Source organism: Pelodiscus sinensis, chromosome 30 (genome assembly GCF_049634645.1).
Source record: "Pelodiscus sinensis isolate JC-2024 chromosome 30, ASM4963464v1, whole genome shotgun sequence".
Classification (NCBI taxonomy): domain Eukaryota; kingdom Metazoa; phylum Chordata; order Testudines; family Trionychidae; genus Pelodiscus; species Pelodiscus sinensis.
The window spans coordinates 3,464,211-3,488,561 of NC_134740.1; the positions used below are offsets into that span (position 1 = coordinate 3,464,211).

The window sequence follows — 24,351 nt, forward strand, 5'->3', positions numbered from 1 at the left end:
ACCCCACAGCAGCACCGGGGATGGAGAGCAGCCATGGATGGGTGTGAGCTCCGCCCTTCCAGGAGCAGAGATGGCAAAGAACTTCCCTGAATATCCCCAGGGAGCAGCCTTGTTGGAGGTGGAACCCAGTCCCATGTCCCTCCACCACTTGCAGCCAGATTTGGATTTCCTCATGCGTGTGGGTTTGTGTAGGTGGGCAGTGTGACGATGCATTGGGGTCCCCTGTCTTCTGCACCCCCGAAATGGCACGAACAGACTCCGCCAGCCAGTAGAATGGAGGGAGTTTATTGCTTCTCCAGTATACAGCACAGCACAGATGTCATCAGGTTACAGGGCAGGCCTAGGATGCCTCAGCCCCCCTTGATATGGGGCAGGGGTCTCGGCTTCTAAAATCCCCAGCCTGTTGCTGACGCTGCTTCCTCCATGCTCCCAGACAGAAAACTAACTAACTCTCTTCCAGCCCTGCCCCCCAGCTAGGGCAGCATCCACCTTCCTTTATTCCTCTCCATGGGGGATAGCTGGTCGGACCGGTTGAGAGATCCCTTTGCATAATGACCCATCCCTGTCCTTCTGGGCTGTGGTACCGGCGGCAGCCAGTGGGGTTACCACAGACCCATAGAAACCAGCAAGTTCCCCCCCACTACGTCACAGGCAGTACCCCGAGCGCTAATCCCACTGGACTAGGTGAGGGAAAAGCGTCATCCCATTCAATGTTCAACATGCAACGTTGATGGGAATTAAGTGTTGGAGCCCAAATCAAATGAAATTAAAATTGTGCAACGGAGACAGGAATTGAGTGTTGGAGCCAAAATAAAATGAGTTTAAAATTGTGATCTGCATCTCAAGGTGGTCTTGGGCGGGGAGTTGCCAAGGAGAATGCTAGTCATTGTGTGTGTGTGTGTCTGGGTCCAGCTGGTCCCTACACACACATCCATCCCTCTCTCCTTCCTTCCCTCCCTTCCTTCCCATACCCATTTGTCCATCTCTGTACATACCCATACCAGCCTCTCCACCTTTCTTTCTTTCTTTCTTTCTTTCTTTCTTTCTTTCTTTCTTTCTTTCTTTCTTTCTTTCTTTCTTTCTTTCTTTCTTTCTTTCTTTCTTTCTTTCTTTCCATTTCCGACTCTTCTTTAGGGAATGAGGGATGAAATCCCAGATTTCTAGGTTTGTCCATAGGCCCCCTGTGTCCCACTTGATTAGGGGGCACCTTAGAACTATTGACCCTACCTGGCGGTGCCCTCTGCACACACAATGCAGCTGTCTGGTGGGTCTCAGGGATCTTTTCAAGGCAGGGGTGTGGGCTGAGAAAGAAACAGAGCCTGAGTTGGTCCTCTATTTATTCATTATTACTCAGTGCAAACAACGAAAGTCTCAAACGTGCCACACACGACTCCCAGTGAGGATCTCAATATACAACAGAAAGCACAACAGACACAGCCCCGGCTTCAGCCCCGCTCCAGCGTGAGAGACTGGCTGCCGCTGGGTGGGTGTTAGGAAATAGGGCAACGGGAATCTCTCGTCTAAGAAACGTTGGCTCTGAGCCAGGGAAAGTTCAAGGGGCTGGCTGAGATGTATGGGTAGGCATAGGGACATGGGAACTTTCTCCTCTAGGGGGTGCTGGCTCTGACCCACTCCCACAGAACTGGACTTCTGGGTGCAAGCTGGACGTGGGATGTGGGGTGGTTCCTTGCTCAGGTCGCTCCTTCCCTGCATGACAGAAATTGCCCGGCCACAGCCCAGATCCCGGCAGGGCAGCAAGCCCAGCAGCTGAGGGCTGAGGAGGCCACAGGGGGTGAGTCACTCTCACCCTGCACTGGAAGAATCTACCATGGCAGCGAGCTGCAGGGTAGCTCTATGGGAGGCGGGACGGCAATGGCAAAGAAAGGGGGCCACGCCCCTACACCACGCGCTGGATCACATTCTTGTACTCGGGCTGCTCATCTGCTTCAGCTGCACCACGGTGACAAAAAGCCACTTCATCTGGAAAGGGGAAGGACAGAGACAGCAGGCATGAGAGGGGGTCAGAGCTGGGGGTGGGAAGCCGTCTGTCTGTCCTTCGGAGTCATTCTGTCTGGTTTTCACGTCTATGTCTCCTTCATTCAGCCTGTGTCTCACGCAACCTTTCTTCTTTCTCCTTTGTGCCTCCCGTCTTTCCTTCCCTCCCATGATGCACGCACCTCTGCTAACCTAGCTCTGTCCATCACTCCCATGTTCGCCCTCCCTCACCTTGAACAGGGTCACCATGGCGCTGTAGCACACACTCAGGAGGAAGAGGGTGACGAAGACCAAGATGATGCTCCAGAGGCTGTCAAGATCCTCGTCGCTGTCCTCGGTGCAAACCTCACCAGACATGATCGCCTCTGTAGGGGGAGAGAAAGAGACGTCACCTCCGAGTCAACCCATGCAAGAGAGAAAGCTCAGATGTTGTACCGAAGAGCAGTCGGTGTCTCCCTCTCTCCACCCATCTTTCCATCCCTCCATCATCTGTCTGTGGGTACATTCATCTAACCCTGCCTATAAGCCACACATCCATCCCGACAAATCACCCATCCATCCGTCCCAACATAGGACCCTCTCTCCCTCCTTCCTTCCCTCTCTAAAGTCAATCTATGCTCACCATTCCATCCATCCATCCCAAGATATAGCACCTTTCTGCCTCCTTTCCATCTCTAGACCCATCCATACATCCGTCCTCACAATTTCGTCCATTCATTCCTACAAACCAGCCCTCCATCTATCTATCTCAACCTAACCCTCCATATTTCGATGACCACAACCCATTCTGCTATGCGTCTATCTATGCCTGTCCATCCAACCATCTTTAGATACATCCCTCCATCCATGGCCAGAAACCATCCACCGATCCATTCATATATGAATTCCAAGACATCTTTATACACCCATGAATTTCTAATCCATCCATCTAATCCATCCATCCATCATTACAAATGATCCATCAACACCACAAACCATCTGTCTTGACATAAATCCCTCCCCCAATCTTTCAACCATTCATCCATGACCACAAGCCAGCTATCCATCCATAAGTCCAATCTTGCTCACCTCTATCCTTCTATCAGTACTTCTCTACACTTCAATCTATAGATACATCCATCCATGCATGATGACAAATCATCCATTGACCCATCAATACATTCCTAGATCCATCCATCCGTCCATCCATCCATCATCACTCACCCCCCACTCATCCATGACCATCCCTAGAGTATATCCCTAGACATCTCCACCCCCCTAACCATCCTAAATGAATTCCTCCTCTCATCCACATCCTGGTCTCTGGGTACAGCCATCCTACCCTGATCACAAAACATCCATCCATCCCTAGACCTAACCTCTCTCTGCCACCCTCTCTCCATCTCTAGGTACATCCATCCACTCCTGCTCATGCTTTCGTTCATCTGTGACCAAAGAATATCCATCCATTCTTCTCTAGATCCATCCATCCCTCCATCCTTCAAACCACGACCACAAACTATGCACATGTCCATCCAAAATGAAACCTCCATTTATTGGTGAAAACAAACCATCCATCCATGTATCCACCCATTCATCTCTACATCCATCCTCACTTATCCCTCCATGTATCCATGTCCACAACCAATGCAGCCATTCATATATCCATGCCTGTCCACCCAACCATCTTTAGATACATCCCTCCATCCATGGACACAAACCACCGATCCATTCATATGTGAATCCCAAGACACCTTCATCCATCTATGCCTGCACCCATGAATTTCTAATCCACCCATCCACCCCACAAACCATGCATCCATGTTGACATAAATTCCTCCACAATCCTCCATCCATTCATCTCTGACCACAAGCTAGCTATCTGTCCATAAGTCCAACCTTGCTCACCTCCATCCTTCCATCTATACTTCTCTACATTCCACCTATAGATACATCTGTCCATGCATAATGACAAATCATCCACTGACCCATCAATACATTCCTAGATCCATCCATCCATCCATCTTCACTCACCCCCCATTCATCCATGAGCATCAATTTCTATCCATTTGCCATTCTCTTCCCAGATATCTCATCCTTCCATCTATGACTCTTTCCCACATCTCTCTAGATACTTCCATACAGCATGATCACAAATCACCCACCGATATAGCGGTATATCCCTAGACACCTCCATCCTTCTCACCATCCTAAATTAACTCCTCCATGCATCCACATCCTCTGGTTATATCCATCCAACCCTGACCACAAAACATCCATCCATCCCTAGACACAGCCTCATGTTCCCGTTCATCCATGACAAAATAACATCCATCTATCTCTAGATCTATCCCTTCATCCATCCATCCATCCATCCATCCATCCTTCCAACCATGACCACAAACTATGCCTATGTCAAGCCAAAATTAAACCTACATTTATTGATGACAACAAACCGTCCATCAATGTATCCATCCATTCATCTCTACATCCATAATCACAAACCATTCATTTATCCATCCACCAATCTACTGCCCAACACCCCCATACATCTACCCATCCATTCATCCATATCTAGATACAACCATCAGTTCATGACCGCAAACCCTACATCCAACCTGCAAAGAATCCATCCATCCCCTCTTAGCCCTCCATGTATCTATGACCACAAAGCATCTACTAATCCATCAGTCCATCCTCAGATGCCTCCATCCATCCATTTATGAAGCTCCACCCTTACATCTCCAGATACTTGTATCTATCCATGGTAGCAAACCATCCAACAATCCATCCTTAGATACATTAATCCATCCATCCATACATACATCCAAGCATCCATCCATATGTCATCCATCCTTCCACTACTCCCCTCCACCCACGCAATCATCCAGAGAAGCATGTCTCCATCCATCTCTCTCTAGCTACACCCATCCATTCTTTTATCAAATAATGCCTCCATCCACCCATCTATCCCTTCTTCCCTTCCCTCTGGTCATCCAGCATAGCCCGTGAAGATGAAATGGACACAGAACCTCCCAGTTCTCCATCCCATGTGGCCATTGACATGTACCCAAATAGTGAAACTTGCCAGGTGTTAAACCTCAATGTGCCTTAATTTCCCTGTCTGTGAAAGCTGGCTTAAGATTATAATGGAAATTGCCTATCTTCTAGAACTGGAAGCGACCTTGGAAGGTTATCTAGTCCAGTCCCCTGCCTTCACAGCAGGACCAAGTACCATCCCTGACAATTTTTTGCCCCAAATTCCTGACTGGTCTCCGCAAGGATTGGACTCACAACCCTGCGTTTAAGAGGCCAATGCTCAAACCACTGAACTATCCATGCAGTGAGTGAGTAAGATGTTAGAATCCATAGGAGTGAGTGAGATATTAGAATGCTGCCATGGTCGGGGAGACCCCACCCCCCCCCAAAGACCAAAATAGATGGACTTCGTGTAGATGGCTCCAGGACCCACATCCCAATGCCCCTGAAACCTAGGAGATACTTCAGCCATTTCTGGGGCTGATCATACAGAGCCCGCTTGCCCAAAAACAACCTGTACTTGCCCCGGATGTATGATATGGGAATGTTGAACATTGTTGCTTTTCTGAACAGAGTCATCACTGTTTTCATGCTGGGAATGATTGTTTCTAGTCCCCACCACCACTAGAAAGTTGAGAGGTGTTTGGATAAGAGGTGCAAGGATGGGTGTGGGGGCATGTTTGTGTCTCCCTGGCTACGTTGACATTGGCCCCTATTCCGTAATAGGGATGCTAATGTAGCACTTTGGAATAGGCAAATCCATGGGGGATTTAAATATCCCCCGCGGGATTTGCATTTTCATGGCTGCCACTTTTTTCCGGCTTGTAGATAAGCTGGAGAAAAGCGCCAGTCTGGACGCGATCCTCCGGAAAATAAGCTCTTTTCTGGAAGATCTCTTATTCCTACTTTCAAGTGGGAATAAGGGTACGTCTAGACTACCGCGTTTTGTCGACGGAAGTTTTGTCGACAGATACTGTCGACAAAACTTCCGTCGACAAAGAGCGTCCAGACACATTGAGTTCTGTCGACAAAGCAAGCTGCTTTGTCGACAGAACTCCGTAGTCTGGACGCAATGTTACAGGCAATAATACCTTCTGTCGACAGAGTTCTGTCGACAGAAGGGGTGTGTCTAGACTACATGCCTCCGTCGACGGAGGCATGTAAATTAGCCAGATTGGCAGAGGGAAATGAAGCCGCGATTAAAATAATCGCGGCTTCATTTAAATTTAAATGGCTGCCCTGCTCTGCCGATCAGCTGTTTGTCGGCAGATCGGGGCAGTCTGGATGCGCCGCGCCGACAAAGAAGCCTTTCTTGATTGGCACAGGTAAACTTGGTTTCACGAGGCATACCTGTGCCGATCAAGAAAGGCTTCTTTGTCGGTGCGGCGCGTCCAGACTGCCCCGATCTGCCGACAAACAGCTGATTGGCAGAGCGGGGCAGCCATTTAAATTTAAATGAAGCCGCAATTATTTTAATCACGGCTTCATTTCCCTCTGCCGATCTGGCTAATCTACATGCCTCCGTTGACGGAGGCAAGTAGTTTAGACGTACCCAAGGTGTTATGCATCATAAAATGAGGTATACCAGCGTCGACAAAACTGCTGAGTTCTGTTGACGTTATGTCGACAGAACTCAGCGGTAGTGTAGACGCTGGTATAGTTTTGTCGACAAAAGTCCACTTTTGTCGACAAAACTAGGTAGTCTAGACACACCCTAAGAGATCCTCTGGAAAAGAGCTTATTTTCCGGAGGATCGCGTCCAGACTGGCGCTTTTCTCTGGCTTATCTACAAGCCGGAAAAAAGCGGCAGCCATGAAAATGCAAATCCCGCGGGGGATATTTAAATCCCCCATGGATTTGCCTATTCCAAAGTGCTACATTAGCATCCCTATTACGGAATAGGGGCCAATGTAGACACAGCCCCTGTGTTCAGTGTCTCTGGGGGTGTGTCTAGACTACAGGGTTTTGTCGACAAAAGTGGACTTTTGTTGACAAAACTATACCTGCGTCCACACTGCCTTTGAGTTATGTCGACATAATGTAGACAAAACTCAGCAGTTTTGTCGATGTATGTAAACCTCATTCTACGAGGAATAACGCCTTTTGTTGACAGAGTTCTGTCGATAGAAGGCATTATTGCATCTACATTGTCCTTTGCGTCCACACTGTTATGTCGACAAAGTGGCTTGCTTTGTCGACAGAACTGGATGTAGTCTAGACGTTCTTTGTCGACAGAAGCTTTGTCGACAGTATCTGTCGACAAAACTTCTGTCAACAAAACCCTGTAATCTAGACATACCCAGAGTGTGTACAATCAGGAAAGCCCAGGGGAGAGGAATTCTGTGTCATGCCATGTGGCTTGTGTACCCATCTGTATCAGAGTAGTTCTTTCTCTCTTTCCCCCTCTCTCTCTGTCTTTGTCTCTGTCTCTCACTCAGACAACCCCTGCCCTGCCACTCCTATACTGTGACACCTTCTCCGTGACATTCCCGTGTTGCCCCTGGGGGCAACTCTAACACCTACCCTGCAGGTGGTAACCTTTAAATCCCAGGTGCCAGCTCTGTGCTTGGCACTGCTTGATATGAGTCCAGCCCTCAGCCATCTGCCTCTGAGGCTGATACACACATGGCAGGACACTGGAGGGGGCATGTAGGGGATGGGGCTCATGTGGGGGGCAATAGAAGAATCTGCATCATGTGGACCACCCTACTACCTGGGGCCCTTTATATCACTGGAGGTAATGAGATTTTAACTTAGCTTGCTACCTGCTCCAGATAGCAGCCCTACTAGGGTATGTCTATACTAGCTCATTAGTTCGAGCTAGGTAGGCAAATGAGGACAACCGGGGTTGCAAAGGAAGCCCGGGATTTAAATATCCCAGGATTCATTTGCATGTTCCTGGGCACTGCCATTTTTAAATCCCCCTTAGTCCGAACTCCGTGCCCACGGCTACACGCGGCACAGAGTAGGTAGTTCAAATTAGGTTCTCTAATTCAAACTACCGGTACACCTCGTTCCACGAGGACTAAGGTTGACCTCATTTGCCTACCTAGCTCGAACTAACGAGCTAGTGTAGACATATCCCTACTGCTTAGTCCCTGTAGTGGATCCCTGTTTGTGGCATTTTCTGTATCTTGTCCTGGATCCCCCTCCTCTGCTTCTGCTGCTGCTGAGGATCAGAGGTGATGCAGGTGGAGGGAGAGCCTTTGGCATTCTAGCCAGCAGGTGAATTGTGTATGAGAGCCAGAGTATTCGAATTACCTACCACTACTGACTCTGTCTGGAAAATCCCTATCGGGCTTCTGCTTCTGTCTGTGGTGGCAGGGCATGTGGGGTGTAGGTTGATCCTGATAAAATAGTAATAGCCTAGAGGGGATCTTGCCTGAATGAGATCCCAGGGTTGGCTGAACCATCCAGCAATGCAGCTACCTGCCTAGGCATCCTATCCTCTTTACAATTCTTATCTTGAACTCCACCCCCCATAATTTCCATGCATCCATATTGACCTATGAACACCAAACCCCTACCTCTGCATCCATCTACCCATCATCTGTTAGTCCATCCGTCCATCCAATTCCGTCTACTTATCTAGTCATCCCTTTATGTATCGTCCACCTCCCAGAATCCAATGGAAAGTAGGACAAATTACAAAGGATGAATATAGGCAAACAACAAAGGAATGCAGGGGCAAGATTAGAAAGGCAAAGGCACAAAATGAGCTCAAACTAGCTACAGGAATAAAGGGAAACAAGAAGACTTTTTATAAATACATTAGAAGCAAAAGGAAGACCAAGGCCAGGGTAGGCCCACTGCTCAGTGAGGAGAAAGAAACATAATAGGAAACTTGGAAATGGCAGAGATGCTTAATGACTTCTTTGTTTCGGTCTTCATAGAGAAGTCTGAAGGAATGCCTAACATAGTGAATGCTAGTTGGAAGGCGGTAGGTTTAGAAGATAAAATAAATAAAGAACAAGTTAAAAATCACCTAGAAAAGTTAGATGCCTGCAGGTCACCAGGGCCTGATAAAATGCATCCTAGAATACTCAAGGAGCTGATAGAGGAGGTATCTGAGCCTCTAGCTATCATCTTTGGAAAATCATGGGAGACAGGAGAGATTCCAGAAGACTGGAAAAGGGCAAATCTAGTGCCCATTTATAAAAAGGGAAATAAGAACAACCCAGGAAACTACAGACCAGTTAGTTTAACTTCTGTGCCAGGGAAGATAATGGAGCAAGTAATTAAGGAAATCACCTGTAAACACTTGGAAGGTGGCAAGGTGATAGGGAACAGCCAGCATCGATTTGTAAAGAATAAATAATGTCAAACCAATCTGATAGCTTTCTTGTGGATAAGGGGGAAGTGGTGGATGTGATATACCTAGACTTTAGTAAGGTGTTTGATACAGTCTCACGTTATATTCTTATCCATTATCTAGGCCCGTGGTCCCCATTATCTAGGCCTGGCCCCGGGCACATGGCGCACGGGCACTTGGCGGGGGGAGCGCCGGGCACGCGGCACTCAGCGGGCGGGGGGGGGGGGAGCGCCGGGCGCGCGGCACTCGGCGGGCGGGGGGGAGCGCCGGCCCCGGGCGCTTGGTGGGGGGAGCGCCGGCCCCGGCCATGCGGCGGGGGGGAGCGCCGGCCCCGGGCACTTGGTCGGGGGAGCGCCGGCCCCGAGCACGTGGCACTCGGCGGGGGGGGGGAGCGCCAGCCCCAGCCCCGGGCGCGTGGCACTCGGAGGGAGGGGGGGGAGCGCCGGCCCCGGGCACTCGGTGGGGGGAGCGCCGGCCCCGGGCGCTCGGTGGGGGGAGCGCTGGCCCCGAGCGCGCGGCACTCGGCGGGGGGGGAGCGCCGGCCCTGGCCCCGGGCGTGTGGCACTCGGCGGGGAGGGGAGCGCCGGCCCCGGGCGCGCGGCCCTTGGAGGGGGCCCTGCCCCGGGGCGCACGGCTAGGTGGGGGCCCGCCCCTGGGCATGCGGCAAGGGGGGACCCATCCCCGGGAGCGCAAGTGTCCCCGCCCCCTGGCGCCCGGTGGGCAATGCCCCCTGGTGCCCGACAACCTCAAAAGGTTGGGGACACTGATCTAGGCAAATACAACTTAGATGGGGCTACTATAAGGTGGGTGCATAACTGGCTGGATAACCGTACTCAGGGAGTAGTTATCAATGGTTCACAATCCTGCTGGAAAGGTATAACAAGTGGGGTTCTGCAGGGGTCTGTTTTGGGACCGGCTCTGTTCACTATCTTCATCAATGATTTAGATATTGGCATAGAAAGTACGCCTCTTAAGTTTGCAGATGATACCAAGCTGGGAGGGGTTGCGACTGCTCTGGAGGATAGAGTCATAATTCAAAATGATCTGGACAAATTGGAGAAATGGTCTGAGGTAAACAGGATGAAGTTTAATAAAGACAAATGCAAAGTCTCCACTTAGGAAGGAACAATCAATTTCACAGACACAGAATGGGAAGCGACGGTCTGGGAAGGAATACGGCAGAAAGGAATCTGGGGGTTATAGTGGACCACAAGCTGAATATGAGTCAGCAGTGTGATGCTGTTGCAAAAAAAGCAAACATGATTCTGGGCTGCATTAACAAGTGTGTTGTGAGCAAGACACGAGAAGTCATTCTTCCGCTCTACTCTGTGCCAGTGAGGCCTCAGTTGGAGGTTTGTGTCCAGTTCTGGGCACCGCATTTCAAGAAAGATGTGGAGAAATTGGAGAGGGTCCAGAGAAGAGCAACAAGAATGATGAAAGGTCTAGAGAACATGACCTTTGAAGGAAGGCTGAAAGAATTGGGTTCGTTTAGTTTAGAAAAGAGAAGACTGAGGGGGGACATGAGAGCCGTTTTCAGGTATCTAAAAGGATGTCATAAAGAGGAGAGAGAAAACTTGTTCATCTTGGCCTCTGAAGACAGAACAAGAAGCAATGGGCTTAAACTGCAGCAAGGGAGGCTTAGGTTGGACATTAGGAAAACGTTCCTACTTGTCAGGGTGGTTAAACACTGGAATAAATTGCCCAGGGAGGTTGTGGAATCCCCATCTCTGGAGATATTTAAGAGTAGGTTGGATAAATGTCTATCAGGGATGGTCTAGACAGTACTGGGTCCTGCCATGAGGGCAGGGGACTGGACTCGATGACCTCTCGAGGTCCCTTCCAGTCCTAGTATTCTATCATTCTATGATGTATTCATCCTCATCCCTCTATAGCCAACCAACTCAGCTGGGCTTGAACGTCACTGTTCCTCTGCAATTTCTATGTATATATTTAACTGTCTCTCTAGACCTCTCCAACTTTGCTTCCATGATGTAGCCACTGAACCTTTCTTCAATAGCATCAACCCACCCTTCTTTCATGTTATCTACCCACCCTCCCTTTATGGCCTCAATCTATATTTCCTTCCATGGCATATAGCCAACCTTCCTTCCATGCCGTCAACTTTTGTATCAATACATCCTTCCTTCCATGCCTTTAATAGATCCTATTTCCATGCCTATTTCCATGCCATTCCTTCAATGGTATCGACCAGTCCTTCCTTCCATCAGACCTATTTGTCAACCCATCCTTCCTTTCAAGTCAGCTACTCAAGTATCCACCCATCCTTCCTTCCATGTCATCTACTCATACATCAATCCATTCTTCTTTGACATCAGCAACTCATACATCTACCCATCCTTCTTTCCACACCATCTACTCATGTGTCTACCCATCCTTCTTTCCACAGCATCTTCCCATGTAGCTACCCATCCTTCCCTGCTATATATGTACCCACACATACAGGATCTGTATGTTAGCATCCCCAGCATTGCAATATTTTAAAATCTTGGCGCTTTCAATCTGAGAATGTCTCCCCCTTGAACAACCCACAGACGTCACCCAAGGACACCTCAACAAGGAGACCTGGAGGTGAGCTCACACACAAGTCCAATTTATTCACTTGGCAGCACAGGAAGCTCTACTGGACAGTGGGGCTGGGAGACATTTACCGGGGACATTACAGATGTTGCATAGAATGAATTTATTTGGTTTCAGGGCTTCGTGGATGACCATGCAGGTGTAGATGGTCCCATTGTTCCAGCTGGCCTTGTTGACTGTCATCTTGCTATAGAGGAAGTAGGTTGAGTCGCCGTCTCCTTCCTTCATAGGAGAGGTGGTGACCGATTTGTCGCTGTCGCTGGATATTTTGTTCTCCATCCACTTCACTGAGATGTGCTCAGGGTAGAAGCCCCGCACCATGCAGGTGAGGCTGACGGAGTCTCCATTGTTGCTCAGCTCCTCAGGGTGTGGGTGCAGGAGGTAGACACAAGGTGAGGAATTCTTGCCTTGGATGGGTGGGAATGGAGGACACAGATGAGCCATGCACATCACTTGCCAGGGACCACATGAGAATATAGCCAAGGCTTGTGTTTGTTTTTGGGGGGGTGTAGGAACATGCCCTTTCTCCTTCAGGTTGGTGGGCAGAGCTGGGATTGGGGTAGTCCTGGGATGTGGAATGGGGGGGTAGGATGGTTTCATCTCACATGGGGATAGAGAGGGACCCAGGGCCAGGATCCCAGGTTGTTAGGGGCTGGGACTTCCTCGACAGACCATCCCTCCCTGCTGGGGGCTGTAATAGGGGTCTCTCCCTTAGGGACCATTCCCTCCTCCTACCTTGCTGCTTGGAGATGGATTTGATGATAGGTGAGGGCAGCTCCGAGTGCTCCACTTTGCAGGTGTAATTTTCTCCTTTCTCCCAGTCACTCTCGGAGATGGGCAGGATACTGGAGGCGGTGAAGGTGCGGTTGCTCTGCTCAGAAAAGGTGAGTGGTTCGGAGCTAACAGGCCCTGACTTCTCCTGGGACCAGACCACTGTCAGGTTAGTGCTGTTAGGTAGGTTGACGACCAGGCAGATGAGCATGGGGCTGCCGCCCGCATAGAGTTCAGAAGGTTCCGGGGGCACCATGAAGACGAGGATGCGTCTGCTACATTGAGTTACGTCTAGAAACAGGAGAGCCCACATCAAATGCTATGCCTGGTCTCCCCTGTCCAATCCCACCGCAGTTTCCCCTCTCCGTCTTTGAACCATCCCAGTGTCACCCTCCCACCTTTCTCAGGCATCCCAGCTATGTGTCACCTTTGCACTTGTGGGCGTTATCCTCCACCGCGGTCTTGGTGCGCTGGTGGGACACCCTGCATGTGTACGTCTTGTCCTCCATCCAGTCTTTCTGGGAGATGCTGACGTTGCTGTGGGTGCTGAAGGTTTGGCCTCCAGCGTCCATCTTGGCAGGGGCCGTGCTGCCCTGAAGCTTCCCAGACACACCGTCCACCAGCCACTCCACCGTCACGGGTGTGGGGTTGAAGCCAGAGATGAGGCAGAGCAGGTGGATGGTGCTTGGCTTGGTGGTGCAGGAGTGGTAGACTTGAACCATGGGTGGCTGGGGTTTGAAGGATTCTGGGAGAAGGGTAGCAGGTTTTAATGGCTGTACAAACCCCCACTCCTTTCCTGGCAGCATGGCCCTCCCCATCTGTCATTCTGCTCCCGACAGCACGGTGCCCTCTTTGGAGACATCTACTGCTTTTCCCCTGGCTTCTCTTTGCAGGATTTCTCTTTACTCATCCCTCTGCCTCTCTGTTATGGCCCCACATGCTCCCTGTCCAGACCCAAAATCATCCACCTAACCCTGGACATTCCTGTCTTTCCATGGCATCTCTCTTTCCCTCCATCCACCCACACCAGCCACTCTACCAGTTCACCCAACTAGCAGGCTCCCACCCTGTCTCCGTGCAGCCATCACTGCATCCGTGTTCCCCTCCCGCTCCCCTCCTTCGGCCACGCTGCCCCTACTTGGGATTTCCTTGGTGATGCTGAAGCTGGTGGGCTGGTGCCCGACGGTGCAGCGATAGGTGTTGGATTCCCAGCTGCTGGCTGGGACGGTGACCTGGCTGCTGAGCGAGTAGAGGCCGCTGGAAGTTTGCAGCATGGAGGGGTAGGTTCTCAGGCCTGAGGTGCTGACACTGGGGCACCATTGCACGGTGACCGACTCAGGGGTATAGTCTTTGACCAGGCAGCCAAAGGTGACCTGGGAGGTGGTGGCTTCTCCGACACAGGAGGTGAGGGGGAAGACAGATGGTGATGTGGGTCCAGCTGTAAAAGGCAGAGAGAGCAACACCATGAGATGAGTCCTGGACTGAGACCTTGTCCTGTTCTGTGCAGGACTGGTCCCATAACATGGCACTGGGTCTATCTCTTCCTCATCTCTGCTCCTGTCTGCACAGCAGGCAGCTTATGTCAAGGCTGTTGATTGCTGGAAAGTGTTATTCTCTGTTAGCCAAGGTGGGCAGGGACGGGGTCCCCTAGCTTCTCTTTGCCAGAAGCTGGGAATGGATGATAGGAGAAGGATCAAATGAGGATACCCTCTTCTGTTCACTCCCTCTGGGGCACCTGGCATTGGCCACTGTGGGCAGACAGGACTCTGGGCTGGAGGGACCTTTGATCTGACACAGGCTGGCTGCTCTGATCTTCTTACGATGACCCCAAAGAACTTGCAGGCCCAAGAGGAGCAATTCAGGAAGGATCAGACGGGAAAGCGAGGCAGAGAGAGGGGGAGAGGAAGGGACCGGATCTCAGGAGGTCAGAGGCAGATTCAGGGAAAGAAGCCAGGAGTCCTGTATCCAAACCTCTTGCCTCTAGACTGGATAATGCCCGGTACTGATATCCCACGGAACCCAAGGAATGGTTAATGTCAAAGAATGGAGGGTTGTTGTCCCTAACTGGAGGTGGCATTTTCCTGAGGAACCAAATGTAATTAGATGCCAACATGGAAGGATAAAGGTCCCCTGGGATCAATCCCAGCTTCTGCACCTAGGAAACAATCCAAGATTTTGACCACAGAAGTGAAATTCACCGAGTTTTCCCCGGTGCAGGAGGTGAAGGGGAATACGGGCAGAGCTATAAGTTCTGATGTAAAAGTAGAGAAACCAAGGCCATGAGATATAGGGAAGGCATCTAGTGCTCCCTCCTCATCCCCTAATGGATCCTCCCCCATACTTTGTTCTGGCCCTTCCCATGTTCTCATGATGACCCAAAAAAACTTGCAGGACAAATCGGATCAGAGGGGAAACAAGAATATTGAGAATGGCCAGACTGGGTCAGACCAGCAGTCCATCTAACCCACTGTCCTGTCTGCCAACAGTGGCCAATGCCAGATGCCCCAGAGGGAGGAAACACAACAGGGAATCCTCATGTGATCCTTCCTCCATCACTCACCTCCAGAGGAACAGAGGCTAGGGACACCATTCCTACCCATCCTGGCTAATAACCTTTGATGGACCTAAACTCCATGGATCTATCTCGCTCTTTTTTTTTGGACTCTGTGAAAGTCCTGGCCTTCACCACATCCTCTGCCAAGGAGTACCACAACTTGACTATGCACTGAGTGAGGAAAAATTTTCTTTGGTTTATTTAAAACCTAATGTCTATTAATTTCATTTGGTGACCTCTAGTTCTTATATTGTGGGATTACGTAAATAACTTTTCCTTGTTTGTTTTGTCCACACTGGTCCTGATTTGATAGACCCCCATTTTATCCCCCCCCTTAACGTCCTCTTTTCTAAGCTGAAAAGTCCTACTCTTTTTTATCTCTCTTCATATGGGACCCATTCCAGACCCCTCATCAGTTTTGTTGACCTTTTCTGAACCTTTTCCAAATCCAATATATCTTTTTGTGATGAGGCGACCACATGGCTACATCTAGACTGGCATGATTTTCCGCAAATGCTTTTAACGGAAAAGTTTTTCCGTTAAAAACATTTGTGGAAAAGAGCTTCTAGATTGGCACGGACACTTTTGCGCAAAAGCACTTTTTGCGGAAAAGCGTCCGTGCCAATCTAGACGCGGTTTTGCGCAAGAAAGCCCCGATCTCCATTTTCGCCATTTTCGCTGTCTACACTGGCACTACATTTGCGCAAGAGGGCTTTTTCCCGAACGGGAGCAGCATAGTATTTGCGCAAGAATACTGACAATCTTACATTAGATCATCAGTGTTCTTGCGCAAATTCAAGTGGCCAGTGTAGACACCTGCCAGTCTAGTCGCAGCCCATAGGTATGCAGTATTCAAGATGTGGGTGTACCATGAAAGTAAGGCAGAGAGAGAGAGACTGAGAGACTGATCACACACAGTCAATGGCAGAGTGAGGTAGAGAACCCAGGAGTTCTATATCCCAAACTCCTGGCTCTAGATTGGACAATGCCCGGTACTGGCATCCCACTGAGCCCAAGAAATGGTTAATTTCACAGAATGGAGAGCTGTTCCCAATAACCAGAGGTGGCATTTTCCCGAGGAACCAAATGCAATAAGATGCCGAGATAGCAGGATAAAAGACCCCTTCCATCTATCCCAGTTTCTGCAGCTAGGAAACAGCCCAACGTTTTGACCATGGAAATGAAATTCAAGGATTTTTCTGGGCTCCGAAGAGGCGCTGTGTCACTAACTTTTGGCTTGTTAAGCCTCGGTCCGAAGCAGTGCACATGTAACACCTGCCACATTAGCTGTGGAGGAATAGTAAATATTACGCACTCGTGAGGCTCCTAAGTTCATTGCTAAGATCATCAGCCCCCTAGTGGCCTGTTATTGATTCTCTTGCTCACTCAGTTGATTAGTATCCTGGGAAGTCCCTGGACCCTTTGCAGGAAAGTCTGGGACTTTCCAAGTCAGCTCACGGCATTTTGCTCATTGGGTAAGAATTCATGTTAATATCATCCAGTTACTATTAACCCTGGTTCACAGAGAGTGACAGTGAGGCAGTTAGGGGGAGAGCAGGGGTTATGGTTGGGGGTAAAATTGTTCTTTAAAACTAGTAACATAATGGTCTAGAAAACCCAAGGGTATGTCTACACTACAGCACTATTTCGAATTAAATCAAAATAACACATCTATATACAAAAACTATTTTGAAATAGTGTTTTGCTATTTCAAAATAGAGCATCTACACTGAGTAGGCCCTGAACCAACAACCCCATCCTTCCCAGGTAAGTGCTCTGTCCCCTAGTCTATGGGGGAAACCACCCCACCACCTTAGCATCATGTCACCCTTTATCCCTTCCGACCCGGGACTAGAACCCACGACCAGTGCCAGCAAGGCATCAGGATAGGACTTAGTGTGTGGGGCTGCTGCCTGAGGCTAACTGAGCTCCGTGCTTAAAGGGACCCGACCCCCACCCCAGACAGACAGTTCTCTGGGGGTATGTCTACACTGCCACCCTAGTTCGAACTAGGGTGGCTAATGTAGGCATTTGAAGTTGCAAATGAAGCCTGGGATTTAAATATCCCGGGCTTCATTTGCATCTTGCCGGGCGCCGCCATTTTTAAATTCCCGTTAGTGCAGACTCTGTGCCTGCAGCTACACGTGGCACGAAGTAGGTAGTTCGAATTAGGCTCTCTTAGTCTTGGAGTTAAGTAGCTTGTTCATCTTTTGGAGGATGGAAGCGAGGGTTAGGGTCATGGTTAAGGATCGAGGGGTATAACCAGTTGGGTTTGAGGTTTGAATTAGGGTTCCAGTTCTGGGATTTGGGTGAAAAGCTTTCCTTCCCCCAGTCTCAGTTTTGGACTATAACACCCCCTAGCTCACAATGTTACTAGCCAAGTTTTTGCTGGACACTTTCCTAACGTCTATGGGAGAAATCTCTCAACAACTGCAGCTCCCTCAATTTTTGAGTGGCCATACTGGAGGCAACTTGGAGTGGGCATTGGCTGGAGATGTCGGAGCCGGTCTCTTCTGGAGAGGAAGACTCAAACATCCCCAGAGAGGACACCTCAAACAAGGATCCAGCTCCACTCAAAGGCAAAATCAGCAACCTGAACTTTGATCCGTTCCCAGAACTGGGGTTCCCTGCAGTGTTCATCTACACCTGGTCAAGACATTTGGCTCCACCGGGAACTTCTCACGCTTGGCTCTTTGCATGGATCACGAGAGCAGAGCTGGCGAAGGAAGGCAGGTATGGCACAGAGGGATGCGCTCCTGCACTTGATGAGTGCAGGGTGTTCCCTCTGATGAGGGACACACCAAAGGGGGAATTTATGCCTGAGTTTAGATTTTTTTGAATTGCACTAAAGAGAGGAGACAATTAAATCCCCGAAGAAAAAACTCATCTATTCCCACGCTAGTTCTAATAGAAGCCCCTGCTGTCCCCGCCGTGAACGCCCCACCTCTGTCAATGTCCCTTAGCCCTGGCTTCAGCCCCCTACCCCAAATAAAACCCAAAGCCCCCTTGAAATCCCACACGGTCCGGTTGTTCCCTTCAATTCCCAGCTGCTGCTTCTTGCTAGATCAGCCTTGGGGTCCCTCCCAGCTCTGCCGCTGCCCCTCACTTTGGACCCGTAGCACCTACAAGCACAGCCCTGCCCCACAGCTCTTCCAGTGCCCCTGATTCCCTACATGGAGCCCCCTGCCAGACCAGCCCTGTCTGCTAGTTCTGTCAATTCCCATTGTACCCACCTCACAGCCCCTGCTAGCCCAGCCCTGGGCTCCCCCAAAACTGCTGGTGCCCCTCACTCCTGACCCACAGCCCCTGCAAGCCCAGCCCTGCCCCCCAGCTATGCCTCTACACTGGATTCTCTACCTGCAGCCCCCTACATAGCCAGCCATGCCCCCCAGATCTGCCTGTGCCCATGAGTCCCTACCCGCAGCCCAGTGCCAGACCCAGCTCTGCCCCCCGGAACTGTCGATGACAACCATTCTCATCGCACCCATCCCTAGGTTTCCCCAACCCTGCTGGTGCCCCTCACTCCTGACCCACAGCCCCTGCTAGCCCAGCTCTGGGCCCCACTCAGCCCTGCAGCGCCCCTCAAACCCGACTTGCAGCCTCTGCCAGCCCAGATATGCCCATGCCCCTGCTAATTGCTGAGCCCTGGGATAATGACCCACAGCCCCTGCTAGCTCAGCTACGTTCCTCCAGTTCCCTTTCTGCCCCTCACTCCCATCCTCCAGCCCTGCCCTGTGCTCCCTGCAGCCCGGCCAGTGCCCCGCACTCCCATTCCACGTCCCCTGCTCGCTCAGTTCTGGGCTCCCCCCAGACTCTGCTGCTGCACCCACACCTGCGCTCTTGGGGCCTGGGAGCTCTTTCACCCCTGGCTCCCCAGCGGCTGGGTGGGGTGTGAGGGATGCAGCTCTGCTCTTCCCCTGCTCTGACGTCGGGGCACAGCCTGCCCTGAGTTGCCCCCCTTGGGCTCCCAGGCCGTGTCCCCGAGCCCTGTCCCCGCTGCTCAAACCCGATCTCCTGCCCCTGCCAGCCCAGCCCTAGGCCCCCAGCCCAGCCTGTGCCCCTCGCTCCTGACCCATAGCCCCAGCCAGCCTAGCCCTACAACCCCAACTCTGCTGGTGCCCCTCACTCCCAATCTGTATCCCCTGCTAGCCCAGCCCTGTGCACCAACACCGCCAGTGTCTCTCACTCCCGCCCCAAAGTTCCTGCCTCCCCAGCCCTACACCCTGCGTCCTGCCAGTTCTCCTCACTCCCGACCCACTGAGTTCTGTCCCCCTCAGCCTTGCTAGTGCCCGTCACTCCCAACCCAGAGTCTCTGCTAGCCCAGCCCTGGGCCCCCTCAGCCCTGCCGATGTCCCTCACTCCTCACCTGCACCCCTGTGAGCCCAGACCTTGCGCTCTGCCCTGCCAGTGCCCCTCACTCCCAGCCCAGAGCTCGCTGCTTCCCCGCTCTGCTGGTGCCCCTAACACCTGACCCACAGCCCCAGCTACCCAGCCCTGGGCTCCCCCAGCCCTGCTACTGCCCCTCAGTCCTGACCCGCAGCCCCAGATAGCCCAGCCCTGGGCTCCCCCAGCCCTGCTACTGCCCCTCAGTCCTGACCCACAGCCCCAGCTACCCAGCCCTGGGCTCCCCCAGCCCTGCTACTGCCCCTCAGTCCTGACCCGCAGCCCCAGCTAGCCCGGCCCTGGGCTCCCCCAGCCCTGCTACTGCCCCGCAGTCCCAACCCGCAGCCCCAGCTACCCAGCCCTGGGCTCCCCCAGCCCTGCTACTGCCCCTCAGTCCTGACCCACAGCCCCAGCTACCCAGCCCTGGGCTCCCCCAGTCCTGCTACTGCTCCTCAGTCCTGACCCGCAGCCCCAGATAGCCCAGCCCTGGGCTCCCCCAGTCCTGCTACTGCCCCTCAGTCCTGACCCGCAGCCCCAGCTAGTCCAGCCCTGGGCTCCCCCAGCCCTGCTACTGCCCCTCAGTCCTGACCCACAGCCCCAGCTACCCAGCCCTGGGCTCCCCCAGCCCTGCTACTGCCCTTCAGTCCTGACCCACAGCCCCAGCTACCCAGCCCTGGGCTCCCCCAGCCCTGCTACTGCCCCTCAGTCCCAACCCACAGCCCCAGCTACCCAGCCCTGGGCTCCCCTAATCCTGCTGCTGCCCCTAAGTCTCAACCTGCAGCCCCAGAGCAGCCTGTGCCCTTTGCTCCTGACCCATAGCCCCAGCAGACCTCACCATCCAACCCCAGTGCTGCCGGTGCCCCTCACTCCTGAGCCACAGTTCCTGCTGGCCCAGCCCTGGGCTTTTCCTGCCCTGCCAGTGCCCATCACTACTGATCTGTACCCCCTTCTAGCCCTGCCCTGCTCCCCCCAGCCCTGCCCGTGCCCATCAGTCCCGACCCACAGCCCCAGCTACCCAGCCCTGGGCTCCCCCAGCCCTGCTACTGCCCCTCAGTCCCAACCCACAGCCCCAGCTACCCAGCCCTGGGCTCCCCCAGCCCTGCTACTGCCCCTCAGTCCTGACCCACAGCCCCAGCTACCCAGCCCTGGGCTCCCCCAGCCCTGCTACTGCCCCTCAGTCTCAACCTGCAGCCCCAGCTAGCCCAGAACTGTCCCCCCAAGAGCAGCCTGTGCCCTTCGCTCCTGACCCATAGCCCCAGCAGGCCTCATCGTCCAATCCCAGTGCTGCCAGTGCCTCTCACTCCTGACCTGTACCCACTTCTAGCCCTGTCCTGCTCCCCCCAGCCCTGCTAGTGCCCATCACTCCCAACCCACAGCTCCTGCCAGCCCAGCCCTGGGCCCCACTCACCCCTGCCTGTGCCCCTCAAGCCCGACCCGCAGCCCCTGCAAACCCAGTTCTGCCCCCATGGCTGATCCACAGCCCCTGCTAATTGCTCAGCCCTGGGGTCAAGACCCACAGTCCCTGCCAGCACAGCTGTGTTCTGACCTGCAGCCCCTGCTAGCCCAGTCCTGACCCCCCAGCCCAGCCTGTGCCCTTCGCTCCCGATCCATAGCCCCGGCCAGCCTAGCCCTACAACCCCAGGACTGCCGGTGCCTCTCACTCCTGACCCACAGTTCCTGCTAGACCAGCCCTGCTTCCCCCAGTCTTGCTAGTGCCCCTCACTCCCAACCCCTCACTCACCCTGCCCTGTTAGTGCCCGTCACTCCCAGCCCGCAGGCCCTACCAACCCAGCCCTGAGCCCCCCTTTTCAATGACGGTGCCCCTGACTCTTGGGCTACAGCCCTAGGATGATGACCCGCAGTCCCTGCTAGCTCAGCTGCATTTCTCCAGTTCCCTTTCTGCCCCTCACTCCCGTCCCCCAGGCTTGCCTTGTGCTCCCTGCAGCCCTGCCAGTTCCCCTCAGTGCCAATCCACGTCCCCTGCTAGCTCAGTTCTGGGCTCCCCCCAGACTCTGCTTTTGCCCCCACGCCTGAGCTCTTGGGACCCGGGAACCCTTTCACCCCTGGTTTCCCAGGGTGGGGTGTGAGGGATGCACCTCTGGCCTCCATCTCTACCTGGGAGCACAGCCTGCCCTGAGTTACCCCAGCACACCCAGGCCGTGCATGGGGAGCCATGTGCTGCACCCTGCCCCACTACGGCCTCTGCACACGGGGACATGCCCAACCTCTCTTCAGAGATTAGAGGAGACCTCAGCCTGCCTGGCTCCCAGCCCTCTGCTCAACCACTAGCCCCCACTCCCCTCCCACAGCTGGAAAGTGAGTCCAGGAGTCCTGGCCCCTCTCTCAAGTGCACACGGCTTCCCTAATGGGTCTCTCTGCGGTAGGAGAAAGCCCCCCGCACTCATGTGAGAAGTCAAGAGTTCACAGGCCAAATGACCAGCCGTGGTCACCTGCTCCTCACTCCTCATCTGCAGACCCACAGCTCTGCCCTGGGTTTCCCACAGCTCTGCCAGTGCCCCTCAGCCCCATTCTGCATCCCCTGCTAGCTCAGTTCTGGTCTCCCCCCAGATTTGTGCTGGTGTCCCCATTCCTGAGTTCTTGGGCCCTGGATCCCCTTCACTCCTAGGTTCCCAGCTGCTGGGTGAGGTGTAAGGGATGCCTGGGGGGAGGACAGCCTGCCTTGAGTTACCCCTGTCAGGCTGTGCATGGGGAGCCATGCGCTGCACCCACCCCCACTACTCTGTCTGTACAGAGGGAAAAGCTCCACTGCTCTTCAGAAATCAGGGGAGAGCTCAGCCTGCCTGGATCCCAGCCCCACCTCTTCCTCAGCCACTAGAACCCCACTCCCCTCCCAGGAAGGGCAGAGAACCCAGGAGTCTTACCTGTTCTCTCAAGCGCTCATGGCTTCCCTAAGTGCGTTCACATGGTAGGAGAAATCCCCCCACACTCAAATGACAACCCAAACATTCACTGACCAAATTTCCAGGCATGGTGGGTCATGGCCAGGCACCCTGGGCCGGGGGTTCTATCCGGGAGCCCAGCGTTGCTCAGTGTCTGTCGTGTCGTTTGTATGAGGAATCTGTGCCTGTGAGACAGTCCCTCTCGTCCCCACAAATGAGTCAAGACAATTGTCATCTGAGAACATTGGACCACCCCCAACGGGGGCTCTCAGCGCGAGAGCTGGTTAGAAAGCGTAAAATTCCCACAGCTGGGCGAGGGCCGAGGTGGGAACCTGGGGTCCAAAATAACAGATGCGAGTTTCACTGATGCCAACTTCCCCTTTTTAGACACATTGTTTGTTTATTTATTTGTTGGTTGTTTCCCCGCAGGGAGATGGGCATGAAAGCTGCAGAGCTCAGAGATATTCGAGATTCCAGGAGTGGGGAGGTGGGACTCACAGGTTTGAAAGAGACCTCGGGAATCATCGAGACCAACCCACTGCCCAAAGCAGGACCAACCCCAACTCAACCATCCCAGGCAGGGCTTGGTCAAACTGGGACTTAAATACCTCTAGGGATGGTGTTTCCAACCCCTACCTAGGGAACCCATCCCAGTGCTTTCCTACCCTCCTAGTGAGATAGATAAATCGATCGATATATCAATAGATGTACATTTGAAGAGTTATCTTATACGCTATTTTTTTCTACCATCAGGGAACACAGCCCCATCTGTCTTCCCCCTGGCTTCCTGCTGCACCAGCACAAGCCGCACTTGCCGGGATAGACAAGTCATCTGTCTCGTGACTGGCTATTCACCATCATCAGTGAAAATCCAATGGAATTCTGCCGGAGTGACTCAGAAGGGCAAAAATTTCCCAGAGATGATGGCCAGGAACGGGCTTTATACCCAGACCAGCATGCTCACCATCCTTGCCAGTGACTGGAAGAGCGATACCTACCAGTGCAGTGTGACACATGACGGGACAGGGAAAATAGTGTCCAAGAAGTTCCTGGAGGAATGTAAGACAAGCGATGGGGGGCAGAAGGGACAGCCAGGCCTAGACTTTCAAAGCTCCATGTGGACCTGTCACCAATTAAATTGGATCCACAACCCTGTTGGGACCTTTCGGGGAAGGAGGACGGGATTTCACACTGGAATACTGGGCAAGTGTTGACCAAGTGTTGAAACACAAGGCACGCCCTCCGTGCCCCCCACTTCCATCCCTCCTGATAGATCAAATGAAGTGGGAAAGCTTAAGGTGAAATGCGCACATGGGCAGAGCCCTGTCTTCCACTTAGGGGGTGATTTTCTAGTCCTGCTTCACGGATTTAGATCCGCGATTTCGTTGGAATATGGTGTCCACATCCCGATGGTGGCATAGGTCCAGCACAGTGCTGGGCTGACATGGCCCAAAATTCTCATGCTGTCCCTTCTGTATCGGGGAAAATGTTACTTCATAGCCTTACTCCTTAACCCTAACCCTAATCCTAACCCTAACTGCTTGGCTGTGTCTAGACTGGCACGTTTTTCCAGAAAATCAGCCGCTTTTCCGGAAAAACTTGCCAGCTGTCTACACTGGCCGCTTGAATTTCTGGAAAAGCACTGACGATCTCATGTAAGATTGTCAGTGCTTTTCCGGAAATACTATGCCACTCCCGTTTGGGCAAAAGTCTTTTTCCAAAAGACTTTTGCGCAAAAGGGCCAGTGTAGACAGCACAGTGTTTTCTGCAAAAAAGCCCCGATTGCGAAAAAGAAAAGCATCCTGCCAATCTAGACACGC

General features: G+C 52.6%; 1 gene segment (V, D, J or C); it reads right to left on the bottom strand.

Moving 5' to 3' along the window:
* Positions 1 to 1,549: 1,549 nt before the first annotated feature.
* Positions 1,550 to 22,750, bottom strand: LOC102458786 (immunoglobulin heavy constant gamma 2-like). The segment is given in 7 exon segments: positions 1,550 to 1,980; positions 2,227 to 2,360; positions 11,995 to 12,330; positions 12,659 to 12,985; positions 13,122 to 13,439; positions 13,833 to 14,132; positions 22,607 to 22,750. Coding segments are annotated over 7 exon segments (1,506 nt in total).
* Positions 22,751 to 24,351: the final 1,601 nt, after the last annotated feature.